At 36.0% G+C, this 17,984-nt stretch overlaps 1 protein-coding gene across 2 annotated transcripts in view; it reads right to left on the bottom strand.

Annotated features, from left to right (window-relative positions):
• Nucleotides 1-14,445, bottom strand: part of LOC145493488 (dual specificity tyrosine-phosphorylation-regulated kinase 1A-like) — a 28,133-nt gene extending 13,688 nt beyond the window's left edge. Inside the window, exons 1-5 of one of the 2 annotated variants that reach the window (XM_081472973.1) lie at nt 14,064-14,445; nt 5,300-5,358; nt 4,561-4,771; nt 3,244-3,432; nt 759-906 (exon numbers count right to left, since the gene is read on the bottom strand). In XM_081472973.1, coding sequence (XP_081329099.1) covers nt 759-906; nt 3,244-3,432; nt 4,561-4,728 — 505 coding nt within the window. In that variant the 5' untranslated portion in view covers nt 4,729-4,771; nt 5,300-5,358; nt 14,064-14,445. Of the gene's footprint in view, nt 1-758; nt 907-3,243; nt 3,433-4,560; nt 4,776-5,299; nt 5,359-14,063 lie in introns of both variants that reach the window. The other variant, XM_081472972.1, reaches the window with a different exon arrangement.
• Nucleotides 14,446-17,984: the final 3,539 nt, after the last annotated feature.

Below are 17,984 nucleotides of genomic sequence, written 5' to 3' on the forward strand. Positions count from 1 at the left end.
CATCTGCCTGTCAAACAAATGAACGGGTTGAAATTCTACATCAGCACACGAACTCCCAGCTTTGTAATTCAGATTTGACTTTTCAACGAAATTCGCGTCCATACTGAAGAAAATCCACTTCAAATCATTTCCTAATGCATCCATCCCTGTTGGTTGCCAAGCACTGAGGGCCTCCCGGGGGTTTTGTGGAACAAGGAATCATGATCACTTATTTCCAGGTAGCAAGTGGTATTTTAGGGATTAGTGTGAGGGAACAAGGGATATTCCTACTATTAAGGGAAACTTTGACCAAAAAATTAAGGGAACAATGGAATTTATTAATGGGGAACAAGGGAGAAAAAGTGAAGTTTCCAAGGGATCAAGGGAACACCCCCCGCCCCCGGGAGGTCCTCACCACTTGACAATCAACAGAAATCGATGCAAAAGGAAGTGATTTGAAGACACTGAGTCTGTTACTATCTACATGTAAGTTAGGCCCAAGTCAAACATCAAACTTCACATGAGACAAACTAAACTGAGCGAATTAAGTTCATGATAAGTTCAAGGTTTGACTCAGCTGAGTTCGTCCGACTGAATTTAGATCGACCAACACTTTTTACCCGCATGCTTCACACGGATAGAAAATTCGAATTAAGTTCGACGTTTGACCCAACGGTCGAGCTTTACCCGTTTAGATCGAATCAAATTGCAATTTAGCTCGTCTCATGTGGAGTTCGACGTTTGACCTGGGCCTTAAGTATGGAGCAGTGAATTCTTACCGATGTAGTATTTTCCCTCTGGGTCATGCGTGTTCATAAGCTCCAGCAAGCGAACTTCAATCTGTGCTTGGTTCAAGAACGGCTTTTTGTTTTTGATGATTTTTATGGCGATGTATTCTTTTTCTTGATGATCGTAAGCTTTGCAAACCTAGAAAAAAATAATAAATGTAGAGTTAACAGAGTCGTGTTTTGACTACAACTATTAAACATCTGTTGTAAGGGACCTTCCAAAAAAAGGACACTACATTGTAAAAAATTTCTCCGATTACGCGCTCCGATTACGCGCGCAAGCAGTATTTGATGCTGCAAAATTTTGTCTCCGAGAAGTAAAAATGTCTCTGAATTTGTCTTCAGAACCAACATTAGGAAACGATGTTTCACATTAGTGCTTCTTCTTTCCCAACAAATGTCGAGAAAAATGCGTGGTGAGTACTGGCTTACTGAGTAGTGAGTACTGAATAAGAAACATATCAAAACCATTTGTATGCGCGACTTTAATTACATTTTTCTTGAGGAGCGGTTTTGGAATTCTGCAACCCAGTTTAATTTTCTTTGGTTTCACATTACCATAATAGAAATTTGTCGAAGGAAAGAAATAGATATCAAACAAAATTTCAAACTAAAAGAAATTTAAGCTACAATATATACATGAGCAAAGGAGTCGACCGTTCTCTTCAAAATCAAAACATTTTACAGTTCGCGCCATAAGCGGTGAGCTAAATTTCATTTGTCCACAAACGTGACAGAAAAATTTTCCAAAACAAATAAGAAAACTAGAATTTACGGATAACTCGCGTAAGTAGAGTTAAGTTGAGGGCAATTTTACTTCCTTTTTTCTACCAAAAATTTAACGGCTAATAAACGATATGAATCTTTATCACTGTATTTTGAAAAAATAATTGCTTATTTAACATTTGAAGAAATTAGTTCTCTCAACTTCACATCTAACTGTGACTTTTTTTAATTTTTCGCATGCCGTTTCCACGAAACATAGCGATAAATTACCCGGCTTAGTTATCTCATGCGCATAACTCGTCTAAGATCACTAAAACTGCTTTCAATTTCTATCTGTTTGAAAAGACGCAACAAACACATTTATGTAAAATTTTAGACGATCTATTCGTCTAAGTAAACTTTACTCATTTGTTTTTTCCTCTTAAGTGACGGAAAAGCAGACAATATTATCTGACGAGCAAAATCGTAATCGGCCTGTGTTCACATTTTGGATGAGTTTTTTCTAGTAAGAAAATGACCAATTTAGAATGAAATTAGTTTTCACAGTTTAAAAACCGGACTGGCCGAACTTTTTGAGTATGCAGAGAAACGACAATTTGGGCTGAAAGAAACGAAAGGCCACACCAACAATTCACTACATTGAATTTCCTTCTGTTGACAGTTATTTAGATTGTTTGAGGCAAATTAATCTGGTTTGAAAAATAGAAAAAAAAAAAACGTTTCAAAGATGGCAAAACCAACATGCACATTCATGGACCAAACTTTTGTAAGCTGTGGCTAAAATATTTTTCAGACTCGCTGAAACAACGAGTCAGAAATTTTTAAAAAATATAAAAATTAGTAAGTGTCTTGGTATCAGGATTTAAACACTGGAAAACCAAAATCGCAAGAAACAGATTTAAAGAAATATTAAATTTTTCAGTACATGCAACATCAATCCAAGTGTAAAACAGATTTTGTGTTTGGTTAAAAATTTGGACTCAAATAATTTATATCCAACTGACCAAATTCAACAAAAGCACTGATAATTTAGGGAGACAATAATGTAATTCAAAAAAGTTAAACCACCAAACCATAAATAACATTTCAACACAAAACATAAAATTAGCCACATTGCATGTCAAGTGTTATCCTAACTTGTGGCTCTAACCTATGTTAAAAAAGTAAAAAACCTTAAAATATGGATAAAATGACTGAATCACAAAGCAATAATGGTCTTACTTCAGCTAGAAGTTATAAAAGTGGACATCAACACAACACTTTTAGATAGTTCCTTGAATATTTTAACAAATTTTGCTCTCATTGCTTTCAAATCTGCAGGGAAAACCCCACAGCTTTGCAAATTTGCATAACATGAATATCATGCAGCATACAATGAATTTTAATTTAGCAATATTTTATTGTAAAAGCATGAAATTTGACAGTATATCAATAGGCAATTAACAGGACTATAAAATTAATCATTTTTAATATACTTTGTGCCACTTGCAACAAGAAGTAAGCGATTATTTCACGTTTAAGCCCCCTCTCTGATCAAGAAGCAATTTCTCATAGCCATACAAATCAATCTACTGTAAATATTCTAGTACAAAATATTAACAAAAAATACTTAAATATATTAAAATAAATATCCGCGCGTCAATTATGTTGAATTCGGCAAAAACAAATACTCAAAGCCTTTGTGCGAGGAAAAAATGTTATTATGTAATTTGTTCTAACAATTTTTGTAACTAAAAGTAGATATTTATACCTGACCGAAGGATCCCTTGCCTATTAATGACTCGATCTCGTAACGATCAAACCACTTTTCCCCTGTTTTGATGACATAGTCAAAATTCTCGTCGTCATATCCATCGTTGTACAATCGCCGCTCTTTTTTGTGCCCTCCTTCTTCGTTTTTCTCCAGCTCCTTTCGTTTCTTTTTCTTAGCGTAGTACACCTACAAATAAACATTAAGCATTAGTCAATAAATAATACAAATTATTTTGAAGAATTGTTTTGTTTTTCTGTGCAGTCCTAAAGTCACTAAAGATAAAGGTTCAGGTTAACATTCAAGCAACTGTCAGATTATTGTTATTATTATTATTATTTTTTTTTTTTGGATAAACCCAATATCTATAAAAAGTAAACAGTAAATCAAAGTAACTAATGCAAAGCAATATTTATTAACTGCTATCCAAGATTTATCCCTATGTAATAAAATTGAAATTTTGCAGACTTTGTAATCAAAATTTACAGATAAGGCTACTAAAACCAGCACATAGAAACTATTTCAAAGACATACAACAAAAATTGAATTGGAACCTCTTTCTCCTCTTGTGTTTTGTCATTAGAAAATTCCCTTAATTTTATTGACACAAAGAAAAAAACCTCTTCTTTATCTATGCTTAAAAAAGCCTTACACTAAGATTGGCAAAAATGAGAAAATTATTAAGAAAAAACATTATTCATGGTTGAGTCACAACGAACTTCCTTGTTGATATCAATATCCCAGGGATAGAATATCGTGTTTTGGGTCTGTAAGTTGCTCATTATTTAGTTTCAATTGCATGATCCTCTGGGATGTATGGAAGGAAAAAAAGGCTGGTTAAATAACCAAGCCAGCTTTTATGGCCTACAATGGCCTACATGCACCATCAAAAGTACCCAGTTCATTGTTTACTGGTAAAATTTCACCTGGAGATATGATTTCTTTTAGATGATGAAGTTACATTGTAACCTGAGGCCAGCTCTTAATGTTCATCTACTTGTGTACCTACTGCCTTATATCCCGTTTGAACTAAGCAGGATGATATCACTTCCTGTTGATGTGTTACAGCTGTGAACAATGTATTTTGTTTAATGACAGCACAGCACTGCATAAGATCAAATCAGACATGTTTAAAACAGGAAACAGCAAAATGATGAAATGGCAAGATGGGTAAGAGTCAATGTGGGATACAGGTTTCTGTAAGGGTTGACCCTTAGTTATGAGAACTAAGCACTCTTGAGTCAGTGATATTTAGGCTAACCCAAGTGTAAATGTAGTGCCATTTTGTGCTTTAAGCACCCCTAGTTTTAGGTCTACCTCGTTAATGTGCTTGTAGGTTTTGATCAAGTCCACACTGAGTTTTCTAAGGGGTGCAGAGCTTGGGTCGCGGAACGTTGTCGGGATCTTGCTGTAGAAGTTTTGAACTCCAGCGAAATCCACCTCATCTGCCTGATGGTCTTCTGTTTTTCCAGCAATGTAATTCATGTCAGAAGCTAATAACTTGGACACTGATGCCTGATCTCCATTGCTGCCTTTCAAATGAAAACAACAAATGTGCATGATGATGTAACCTAAGTTATTGGTACAAAATCTTACCTCTTGCACAAATTGCATCACATGTTAAAGCTCTACAAACTGTACCATTGCCACTTGAGAAAGTTTTGACTATTTTTTGACAACTTTTGCAAGCTGTTATTTGAATGAACCAAACAAAACATGTAAACTGCTGAGTCTGGATATGTTAAATTGATGTCAAATTCACCAGTCACTCTTCTGGGAATTTCAAAAGTCTCATCCTGTGAACATTTGAAACCAGTGAAAAATTGTTGCAGTTTGATCAGCCATCTTACTTAGAATAATCAGAAGTTGTCAAAAAGGTGTCAAGAACTAATCAAAACTTTCCTAGGTGGCAATGGTAAGGCACACAGCACTGTAAATGAGCAAAACTTGAAGCAATTTATATAACTGGCCAACTTAACATTTATAAACACTACTCTGCTATTACAATTAAATTCCCTGCAGGGGACACTTCATGAAAGTAAACAAAAGAACTCACCTCTGTCAGAAGTTGCACCCCCTAATGAAATGTCCATCACCTATTGCTTGACATCCTTGCTGCAAAAAAAGAAAAAGAAACCTTGAACTGCATCCATGTGATTCTACAAACACATTAGCTAACATATAAATAGAAAATAACATCTACCAGTGGTGCTTCTATTCAAGAGAATGTTTGCTGAAATTACCTAAACTTGAGTTATTCACACCTCATTAGTTTCAGTCTGTAGTTTTCATGTAACGAAATGTTGTATTTGCATCAACTGAAGGTCTTTCAGTCATTGTCCACACAAGTGCTAAAGAAATGATAATCACGTGATCAATTTTTGAGTTATTTTTTTGTAAAAAAAATACCTCTTAGTTGGCGCGTCGGGTATGTTATGGACGGGTCAATGGGTGAGTGAGTGAGTGAGTGAGTGAGTGAGTGAGAGAGGTATGTATGTCACACCAATCAGATTGGATCTACTATGAACAGCCAATCAAATTTCTTGTTGTAAAGGTAAATGGTTCGTGAGAAACACAAGGTATGTATAAACACAAGGACTTTGGTAATTGAAAAATAAAGAGTGACGTGTATGTTGCCGGTTTGTGATTTTTAGTCCGGTTTGGAGGGGAGTGTGACAGTTACATACGTACATTGGGTTGTTTTAGAGTGCATAATTTTCAGCGTAATGGTGGCTAGTTATGAACGAGATGAGTCTTGAGTTTTGAAGCAGTTCATGAGTAGTAGGCAAATGGCACGAGTTATTTTTATTTTTAATTACAAAGGGTAACTTGATACTTTTGTTTTTCACAAGGAGTTAATTCAATTAGAGGTCATGAATCGTCGGTTCTAGTTCTTAGGACATGTTTTAGAGGAGACGAGACTATTTAGATTTGAAGCAGTTCTAACGTTTACAATAGTAAGTGCAGGTAACGATTGTTTTGTTCTTGTTGCATGCAAATATAACGAGATATTTTTATTTTTTAGTTACAATGGGTAATTTGACACTCTTTTTTTTCACAAGGTAGTAAATTCAATTAGAGCTGACGAATCGTCGCGACTTGTTCCCACGAGATGTTTGCTATTTTTAGTTACAAATGGTAACTCGACACTTTTGTTTTTTATATGGGAGTAAATTCAATTAGAGCTTACAAGTTATCGGCTATTGTTCCCAGGATATTAAACAAAAAAGAAGCTTTCCTTTCTAGAGTGTTTTTACGTCTCTGCAGTAGCAGTTTAATATTTTTATTTGATGGGCATTTTATGACATTCTTTCCAGTCCGCTATTTTTAAAGGTAAAAAGTATGAAAACTGTTCAAATGTTCTTTGAAGACTGTGTGGCACCAAGTTAAAGTGCAATTTAATTAAATCAGACTTTCAACGTGTCAGAGAGATTTTTTCTCTTTCTTTAAATTTTCGGTGAAGTAGTGTTGTTGCGTTGTGTTGTGTAAAAAGGGTAAACTTACTACTCGTATAAAATGCAAAAGTTCTCTTAACTTAAGTATTTTTGAGCAAAAATTCCTCTTGGGGGCTGGAAGGCTTCCCAAGGGGGTACTCCCAGAAAAATTGGTTGGGGGTGTGCGGCCCGCTTCCCAAAACCCTTACCCTGTTTATGACCAAAATCTGCGATATTCCTTACCCTATTTATGACCTGACCAAAAATTCGAAACCCTATTTACGACCTGACCCTCAAATCAAAACCCTGTTTCAGACCTGCGTTATAATTAGCTCCCTAGTTCAAACCAATGTTAAATTACCGCAAACACATAAATTTGTGAAGGGCTTTTGTTGATTTTCTTTTCGATAATCATGAAAAAGTGGCTTCTTCTTAAAGCATACCCATATCAAGGCTAGAGTGCAAAAACCGTACCCTATTTATGACCAAAATGGCCAAAATCAGCTCAAATCGATACCCTATTTATGACCAAAACGGCTGAAAAACCATACCCTTCGGTGCCGTACAGACCTATATAGTCCATATCAGATCACGTAGTCCTTCCCCGGGGAAGGGCTACGTGATCGATGAGTGAGGGAGTTATGCATATGCGCGTGTCAGACCAATCGCAGTGTGGGTTGTATCAAAGAACGAATAAAATTGCCTGTTAGAAAATAAGATGGTATCTACATTAATCTGGAGACGTGTCAGATTACTGTAGTTTGTTCAGTCAAACATTTTATGGCTTACTATTTAGTTATCTTACCATTACCGATGTAACATCGTATGTACATCATAAACTCGCAGTTTCTTTCTTGCTGTACATCGCAACCAAAAACACTTGTCAAATCAACCAAATCATTACTGTAAACAGTTCCATGAATGCTCCTATCTCCGAGACTTATAGTTCACAAAAAAATAACTCTTGCACGCCTTGCGTGCCTATGTTTTTAAAAATGTCCTGGTGCATGAAGAGGGCATAATTTTAGACACAAGTCTGATTGTGGCATTTTGTATTAAAGAAACATAGAGCATCTCTACAAAGCTGACACAAAAACAAGGGGAAATTTGGGAGAAACTGAATGTAAAGCCACAGCACAGGGGTTACATCATAATTATGTACTTTTGAAAATTCGCAAACTTTCTCTTGTGTTAGCATCAAGCTATGTTAACAGGACATGGGCACCATATGCGAGTCATAACCATACACGAATGTTTACGTAGCATATTTCATTCAGTGCAAGATCAGTCAACGAGGGAATCAGAAATATTGAAAACATGATCACACTTTCCTGAGTCATACACAGGAACTATTGATGCATGAAGACTAGAGGGCATAATTTTGTAGGCCAAAATTTCAATACACAACTTGTTTCATTTGGTAACAATGGATGCTCCCATTGATTTTCAACAGGTGAATTAAATTGGGAACTGGTCCTTGAAACACAAAAGAAAGAGCACTTGTGTTGTCAAATGAACATCTTAACTAAATTAACAAAGCGTAGCAAAAATGTTTTCCTTGGGATGGGGTGGGAGTGGGGGAAGGGGGGGTGGGGAAGAGATGTTAACCTTAACACCCATTTGAGTTGCGCACTAATGAAGTGCATATGGAGAGTTTTTAATTTGACACCACATTGTTCCCAGGCAAATATAGGAAATACAAGTATTAGAGAATAAGAGGGGAGAATTTTAAACTTGATCTAATGACAGAAACATTCTTAATATGTAAGTCTCATTTCAAAAGCCAAAAAATAAAAAAAATAAAATAACTTGTTCAAAAACAGAAGTAGTATCTGGGAAGAGAGGCTTGCATCACCTTCTTCACCTCAAAAGCATGTACACCTATCACAAATAAAGTACAAAACCAATGTTGTTTTCCGATTAGAAGCACAACAAGTAAATATTGGTATTTACCACGCTTTGATGACAGAACATCATCACAGTCACACTTTGGTTAAAAAAGGTGCACAAAAGATGTACTTGAGGAATAAACTTGGCCTCAATTTTTTCTGCAAGTAATAACTTACTACTGAGTTTAATTCAAAGCCCTTATTGCATGCAGCCCATATGCAACAAAAAAAGTGTTATATTTGCAATCAAAATGACAGATTTTTAGGATTAAAAAGAAAATTCAACCAGCTACACAAATGAATAATAGAAGTCTTTTGAAAATCAGTATTTAGTAGAATGTTATACAATTATAAAAGTTCATTGTAAAAAAAAGTCATCTGCATCTAAGAGTGTTACTATGAATATATCACATGCAATGCAAGATCTATGGAAATCAATTCAAAGGATAAAGGAATACATTTTACAAGATATTGAAGCAAAGAAGTTTTCATCTTCCATGACACACCTTAAGTGAAAAGGATTACTATGACATAAATTTTAATGTCGCAACCATGAATGAAATGTTAAACATTCATGAAAAACTACCTCTTATACGCTGAAGAGGAGACTCCCATGATGAAGTTTCTGTGGAATAGAGTTCTTTCAGTTGCTGCAACAAGAGTTTGTTCCCTTATAGACTTTTTCAGCTGCACCTCTGGAGGGCAGCTACACGACTTTATGCACACACGACCTTTCAGGATATCAACCACAAGAATTACTACTGTTTAATAGTGATGAAATTTTAACTTCTCTGTGGTATTTACACAGTCATGAAACTGTTGAACTTGCTGCAGATTAAGGAAAAGCACATCTAAAAACACATCAACAATGTTTGATTGAAATTGGGAAAACCTACGACACATTTTTGATGAAAATTTCAGGGAAAAGAACCTTATTTCACAAGTGTGCATCAGTTTAAGCCATTGTTGTGCTGTGACCAACAAGTGACTGAGAAATATTAATTATAAATCAAGATTTTTTAACCAATGGCTGTTAATTTACTTCAAACAAAATTAATACACACATAACTACTAATTGCATTGCTCCAGAATCTGCAGTTTTCTTTTTCCTTTTGGTAAAAAAGCTACAAGTCATTTGCAAGCTATTTGTTTTAATCAAAATGGCAACAAGTGGTTTTAAATTCGGCATCTAGTGTCATCACAAAACGTGTTACATGACATTTTGTTCAAGAGAAATTTTGGACCTTGATGAAAAAACTGCTGTTCTTCATAAATAATCAACTAAGATGTATAAAATCTCTTTTACCTGCTGTCAAGACTGCCAAAAGGGAACAAAAGCAATAAAAAATGACAATGAAATGGGTCTTAATAAAAAGATGCAAATGTGAATGTTCTGCTTATTACTACTGTTTGCCCTTCAAGATCCAATCAGACCATCTTTCCTTCAATAATAATTGTAACAATCAGCACATGTTCAAGAATGCACCTACTTATTCAACACACAAGCTAGCTGTATTTTACAAATTAAAGCAAGTCACATTTGAATAGGCAGTTTCTAACCTCTCAGTTGAGAATAGAAGGCTTCAAAAAGGAACAAGAAATCTTGCCTCAGTTACCAGCAGAAATACGCATCATTGACTCTTCTTATGATCCTCTAAATGGCAAAAATTATGCAAAGCATGATAACCAACCAGCCACAAAGTAGTAAACATTGTTTTTGGATGACCATGTTTTTATTTCACTAGTCATGTTGGCTACTTCATCAAGAAGTGGTGCAAAACATTTGAAATGTACAGATACTGTCACTACAATTCAAAATTTTCAACCTCTCCTTTCTGCTACGGACACACATAACTAAAAACTGTATAATATCTGATTTTTGAGGAATGTGCCTCCACTTTCTTTCAATGTTTTCAATTCCATTATTTGTTTGGTTTGCCAGCACATTTAGTGACGAAGTACAAAACAAGAAATAAACTGAAAAAAAATGAAATCTGCTGATAGAAAAAGTGACAAGAAAGTTAACAATAAATCATGAGGTTTAGATCATATAATCAAGCTTCCTTTATGGAATATATTTACAGATTTTCAGTTCTAAAATTTTGTGAGGGGTGCAATCTTCCAGAGAAAACTACTGTCAGCTGTTAAAAGGGAGGATCTACCAGATGGCTACTGGGTATTCATAGGGTGGATAATTTTCTCCACCAGACAAATAACTACCAGTAGATAACAATTATGGTCAACAAAATCAATTGCGCAACCCACAGGAAAGTGATTTAACCATGTGATTTCAATACGTACCCTATAAAAAATCAAGTCCTAAAGATCAGTGTTTGACGAAAATAGAGCACTAATGAAATCAGAAATAGACACTGTAGTGTTGTGCTAACTCCACACGCAAAGAAAGTGTAAGGAGCCAATCATATATTAGGAATTGTTTGGGAATAATGTATGCCTGTTGTGTTAAACCAACATGTAACAGTCAATTCGAGTGCATTAAAGTACAGGTTTGATATTTTTTCACCGCGACTCTAAAGACACAAAACCTGGTTGCAGTAGAAATGCTCATAAGAGGGACTGATACTTAAAGACATATTTCTCCTACACTGTATCCATTGTCACTTAAGGATGCTTGCAAGTGTGACCATTACTACAGTGACTGTAATCGATATATATATTTTTTGTAAATATTATAAACTACAAAAATCCATATCATTTCTACTGGTCTTTAGAGAAGTGAGGGAAAAAATCATTTATTACGTCTGTCTGATACGGCCAGTAAGAAATGTAGACAACGTAAATAGATTTCAATTTTTTTTCAACATAACAAGAAGCAGATTCATTTCAAAATAATGGCAAAAACCTTTACCTTTGTAACAATCTAGTCCTAAAGTGACTATTTTGCCTGGTTGAAATATTCCGATTTAAATAAAATGATACCATATTTATACTTAGTTGAGTTGAATTATTTTGAAAAACAATTTTATTAAACATATCAAATGTCATTTAATATAAAACAACCTCTTCTATAAATCATTTTAGACTTGCTTAATATTGTGAACTACCATTATTATTTTTGAGGTTAACATGATTTGCACTAGAGTGATGTAAAAATTGCAATAATAAGATCTCTATTAATTCCAATTATTTGCACAGTTTCAAAACCAAAACATTAATTTAAAAGACTATTCTCATATATTTATAACTATAGTATTTCATAACATTCCACTTAAAAAAACAAGTCTATATAAATATCTTTTGCCCAAGACATAGTTATCATGTCCACTACATGCATTCACAATATCAAAATTGAAGTACAAGACGCTATTTTTATTGTGAAGCCATTTGGCTTGTGATATTAGGCATGCATGCACCAGTTGACAAAATTATGGCTTCCATTTGAAGGCATTTGCTCATAGATTTTCATAGCCTGATAATATTTTTATTGTTAAATAACCAGAAGGCAAAGCTTGGATTAAAACAACTAATGTTTACATTACACTGGAAAATGAAAACTCCACTTGACTTCTTTTGTGCTAGGTTTTACATTGAAACACTGGCATGCATAAATATATATGTGATGTAATGTTGATCTGGGAATGACATTTAACCTTTTGCCTTATGCAGTTGTTTTATCATTACCTCAGGCAGTGAATATAATTCTGAGACTACACATCGAGTGGGAATCAACCAAACACTAGGAACAAACCAAAACATTCTCCATTTGGGATCCACAATCGACAACGTAACAGACCACGATAAGCTTATTAATGGACCGTGTAATTTCCAATCGTTCGCTTGAAAAACGTGCGGAATGGATTGCAGAATATATCATTAAGTGTACATATTAATATTTTCTAAAATTGCTACAAGTTATGGACAATGTAATAAGTTTATAAAATCACCTGCATGTCTACCCTGTCACTCACAGTAAATACTCTCACGCTAGCTAACACGCTCTCATTTTTTTTCGCATCGAAATGTCAGAGGTGAACGGCCCGGCAAGACGGACTCTCCAATGCAACAATATGGTCAAAAAATCTGTTTTATAAAGAAGCTTTATTTGACTTTATAAAGTGTTGCAGTTTAATAACATTGAGGAAAACTGTATTGAAGTTCGACGGACGTTTTCGTTTTCGCCTTATTCGGACGAGTGAAGTCTGATACAGTAACAAACATTAAGCCAACAGCGAACCGTCGGCCTTCAGATCCATGGCCTCCCTGTTAGCTTTTGCTTACTTTCTAAGAACGACCACAGAACTGTAGACCAATATACCGGCACAAATTATCTTTCACACTAACGAAGTTGGAATTTTTCTCTAATCAACTAAAATGGATTTGTGAGCTAATCTTCAGCCAATACCGGTCTCAGACAGGAAATATCTAGGCAGACAAGCGAACGAGAAGGAAAATTCAAATGAATGAAAATATAAACATGGCGGGCCAACATCGGCCGTCAGCGCGGAACGAAGCTCAACAGAACACAGCAACTATTCCCCATCGTATTTTAGGCTAAAATTTCACAGAAACCGAAAACATAACGCCAGACGTAACTTTCCAGATTTAAATCGCCCTTGCGATGCAAACTGATTATTATTTAAGTTTATGTGTCGGAAGGCCGCCAACAATTCAACGCTTTCGCACCCAGCGAACTAGTTGCGCAACGACTGTATGTCCTCGGCTCTATCGATTTGAAATCTTACTTTTTCAGCCACATTTGAATCGCAAAATCTTAAAAAAGTATCAAAGAAAATGGATGTATTAACAATTAAACGCACAGAAACTGACAAGACCGACAACAACACTATATTTTTCTTTCAGGCGATCTATCGGCGACACCACATCAACGAAACAGTACGTCAAGATCTTTATAGGCTTACTGTAAGTGGGAAACTCTCCTATCGGAACGGCAACGAAAGCAAGATATGTTTTGTAAAAGGTTTTAAGGGAATAAATTTAACTTTTTCCTAGCAATGTCTGCAGTTGCGGCGTAAAACGGAACCTTGAGTTTCCCTCGACGTCAAGGCTTCGTTCGAGAACGCAATTTTCGCAGCTGACACCGACGTAGATGAAAATCCCGCGCTTGCAGTGTTGGTAAATTAAAGATAGATTCTTACAAGCTCCACGGGTATCCCTTTCCAATAAACCATAACCTTTCATATTAGAAACATATATAACGTTATAAACTTTGCAAACAGTGCGCACAATGCGATTTCCAGAGCTCCTGTCATTGGATTCGCTCATTAACATTTCAGCAAAAATAAACCACAAGGGTGTTTTGACAGTATTCGGAACTTCGGAAGCACCTTGGGTTCAGAGAGAGATGTTTCACATCATATGACCGGTATACGAATACTTCAACCCTTTGGTTTATCTTTACTAAGTTTCCGAGCGATCTGGAGCCCGAGCAGACGAGATAGACCGCCAAATTCAAAAACTTCCCGAAGAGAAAGGCCTTCGAGAAAAATATTTTCATATCTTCCATCTATGCACTTACCCGTGGATTTTAACGATCACCCTTCGTTTCTTTGTTATCCAGGATTTCAAAAATATCCATTCCGGTTGATTAACACCACAAGCAAAGGGCAAACACTCCGGTGATCTCCAGCAAATTGTCTTTCACCAAAATTTCCTTCTTCCAAAAACAAAAATCGCGCGCTGAATCAGCAATCACGCTGTTGATGAACAAATCGAACCGCTCCCCAACAATTAGAACTTTTCCAGTCCTTTTCACACATCAATTATTAAGCTCCTGAGTCGTCCAAGCAAAGATTTTCAACCAAGTTCTGCACTGAAACCGAAGTTCCATAAGGTGATCGGTTGCTCGGCGTTAAAAAATTCGAAATTCGAACGAAATATTGCCCGATAAAACCGTTGAAAGGATGACGGTCGTGACAAAACCGATGACGCGACGCACTGTTGCTATGACGATGTCAATTACAAAAACCTGGTGTTATAAGAATTTGAAGTTCAATCAATAGCAAAGAATTCTCGGAAAAAGAGCGAGAAAACCGCGAAAACCCGACTTAGTGTTTCACTTTTCCTACCAGGAAACGTCGATTTTTCTGCTGTTCTACTTCAAAAAGGCAAACATTACAATATATTTGAGGGTTTCATAAAGACGGGAAGGGAAGACTGCTTGAATTAAAACATTGAACAGTGTTAAAAGTGGTAGATTTATACTTCTGGATGCTTCGGGATTGATCAAGTTCATTCAAAATGGTGTGAAAGACGTACCTTGATATTAAATATAAATATTTTTCCTACGTGCAAAGAATATCTGAGTGGTTTAATAAGTTTGACAAGGTTTTGACAAGATAGACAGAATTTTCATTGCCATTTATTTGCGTGACTGAGTGTATATGGCAAAACTTCGAAGTTTTTCTCAGTGGTGACGTAATTGCCCAGGAACTCTATTTTTTTTTTTTCATTATTATTTTTTGATCGTTCCAGGACTGAAGCTATCTTATCACAAAATAAATTCGACCACACAGCCAGTACTGTTTTTAATTCCAGCATTTACTGAATCTCTGTCATGCGATTTTCGAGACTATGAATAAACGCGAAAAAAATGAACATTTCAAAGCTAAGAACACTTCGACTTTTTAATACAGGTGCAAGCTTTCACATTATTATGCTTCGTGTCTGTTTAAACAACGGTTTATTTTAGTCTGTGAAAAAAAAGTCCGACTTTGTTTTAGAAATAGAGTCAGTACAGTGCAGTCTTTTTTTTGTTTGTTTTGTTTTGTTTTGTTTTGTTTTGTTTTGTCAGTTTGTCAGTGTTTTTACATGAGCTAGTTGCTTGTTTCCGATGGAATAATCGTACGAGAATTTTGTTGAAGTAAAACGTCGATGGCTATTAAGTTGACATGGGAACTAAAAATAAACCGGAATTATTAAGGTCCATCGCATTTCTTTCACAAACATTAGTAAACATTTTTACTTTTCTCAGTTGTTACTAAGCAGTTCGCCTCCGTTCTGACGCCCACTTTTTCGTTTAATTTACTTTTAACTCTGTGAGGGAAGTGGACGTATAAACGAAATATCTTCCATTAAAATAGCTCTATTCCCAATAAGCTTATGAATAACTTAGTTTAATTATAGCCTTCTGCCGTAAATGTAAGTGGGCGAATCATCAAAGTTGTTGGTAAAGAAAAAGCGGGTATCAAGTAGCCCCGACTTACGACATTCACCGGTCTAAGAGCTATATATGCTCCAAAGGGAGAGCAATGTAAGTGGAATGGACTAGAAATACATGGGGAAACTGGAAGGTATTTTAAGAAATTTGCGCAAAAGACCAACGAAGAAATAGAGCGACAGTCGAAGAGCTGTTGAGGCCATAAAAACGAAAAAAAAAAACATTTTTCGTCTCAAAGGTCGTCAAATTTATGAGAATCAAACAAAACTGACAGAAGCGGAAAAATGGACATTGTTCATGTGGTTAAAGTTAAGAAAGGTTTCATAAAGTGCGTCTGGTCTGCACACAAATACTGGTGTGTGACAGGTTATGTGACTATACTGCCTTCAAGTTTCTGTTTTAGGACGTCTTCCCTGCAAGCTGTAAGAGATCAGCAAGGACGTCTAATAGTTCGCTCTGTTCTTGCACTGAACATGTATAGTATCCCAGACACATGTGATCACACTTCGTCTCAAGGATGAATTTAAGCCGTTGCTTGAATCAAAATCACCACTGAATGGTTTCACGCCCTGCGGTGAAACACTGCTTGTGCGGTTTTTGGACCATTGTTAAGGTGTTAATCTTAATATCCGAGCACTTGACTCGTGCTATAAAATATTTGAGCGTTTTAAATTGGTGGAATATTATGTTAAAATATTTTCCTCCGCTGATTTTGTGCAAACATTGTTACAACGTTGCGCAATTGAAAGTTTCTTTGTTTTATAATAACAAAACGACTCTGGTATACTGGTAACCCATATCGGAACCTAGGGTGTGATGTAAAGTAAAGCAAACAGTTTAGAACTTCAACTCACCTGGAATTCAGGATGAGATTCTTGTACACATTTTAAAGAGTGTTACTCATTCGTGTCCTGCCAAAATCTCTTGCGTGTCGTGTATTAATATGCGACAGCAAATTATGCAAAGAAACGACACGTGCTTTTCGCTATATAAGTACCGGCGAAAGCGAACCACCTTTTCACCTTTTCACGGTACTTTCATAAAATGAAGACACGAAGTAGACAAGCAATGTAGTCTTAATTCACTAATTTTGACTTGCGCGACCTGTTGGTGTATAAAAAAAATCATTCTAATAAATACAAAGAGATAAATTAATTACTTGTCGACTATACATTACCTCATGACGGCGAACGCTGATTGGCCAAAAGCCATGTTTCTTTGGTGAGCTATTTTCTAAACGAAACAGAGCCAGTACCATTAATTTTGCCAATGAAATGCTGCATGGTCACTAAAAGGTTAGAAGAACAGCTGTAATTACAATGTATCGTAGGCGATATTCAATGCAGAATTTTTTTCTTCACGCGAAACTCCCACTCGAAATGTTTTATCACGGCAATGTTTTGGTCGGTTGTTGCGTAATCCCGGGGATAGGGAATAAAGGGTACCCCGGAGATGCCCTGCACGGAGTCCCCCGAACCTTCTTCTGCTCGATCACGTTTTAAAATTCCATCTGCCATGCATGATTGTTGTTAGAACTGACCGTTAGATATCTCGAGGGGGAAATCGAGTTCTTCGTTATGGAATGATATATATATTTTTTGACGGCTTCTTTCAAGCTCGCATTTTCGTTTAATAGAAGAGGAACTGAATTTGTGACTCGATTTCAGGCCAAACTATGCTCAAAACCTCACCCCCTAGGGTTGAATATACTTGGGATCTGTTACTTTGGGATGATCTTGATCAGGATCATTCAAAATTACTCAGATCATGGTGCATCAAAATTACCGATGAACCCTTAGTTACCTACAATAGATTCATCGGTTTCTTTGCATTGATGCGCCATGATCCGAGTGACCTTGGATGGTTGATCCTGGTCTACATCATCCCAAAAATAACGCACCCTTATAAAAGAGAGAGGATCCTGGGAAAGAGATTGATGTCTTTCGCGACGACGTGACATCCTGCTGAGCTAAGGCTGATCTCGGCTGACGTCATTGTTTACATTATGCCTCAACGAGAAAGCATCGTGTTAACGTCAGGTATATGTCAATGAACTTCAGACAGTTAAAGATTTCGTGAAACTTTTAAAACATGGTGAAAATTTTAGCTCCTCGGGTGCAATATTTAGGGAGATATTGGTTTTCACAAATTGCAAAATTTAACGCTGGCAAAACCGCAAATGAGCACAAACATGCTTTGTGAAAATTTTTGAGTTTTTAAAACCGAGTGGCGCACGTAGTATTTCATACATCGTTCTCAAATTTCCTGGATCACTTAATC

This window comes from Orbicella franksi, chromosome 7 (assembly GCF_964199315.1).
Source record: "Orbicella franksi chromosome 7, jaOrbFran1.1, whole genome shotgun sequence".
In the NCBI taxonomy this organism is placed as follows: Eukaryota; Metazoa; Cnidaria; class Anthozoa; order Scleractinia; family Merulinidae; genus Orbicella; species Orbicella franksi.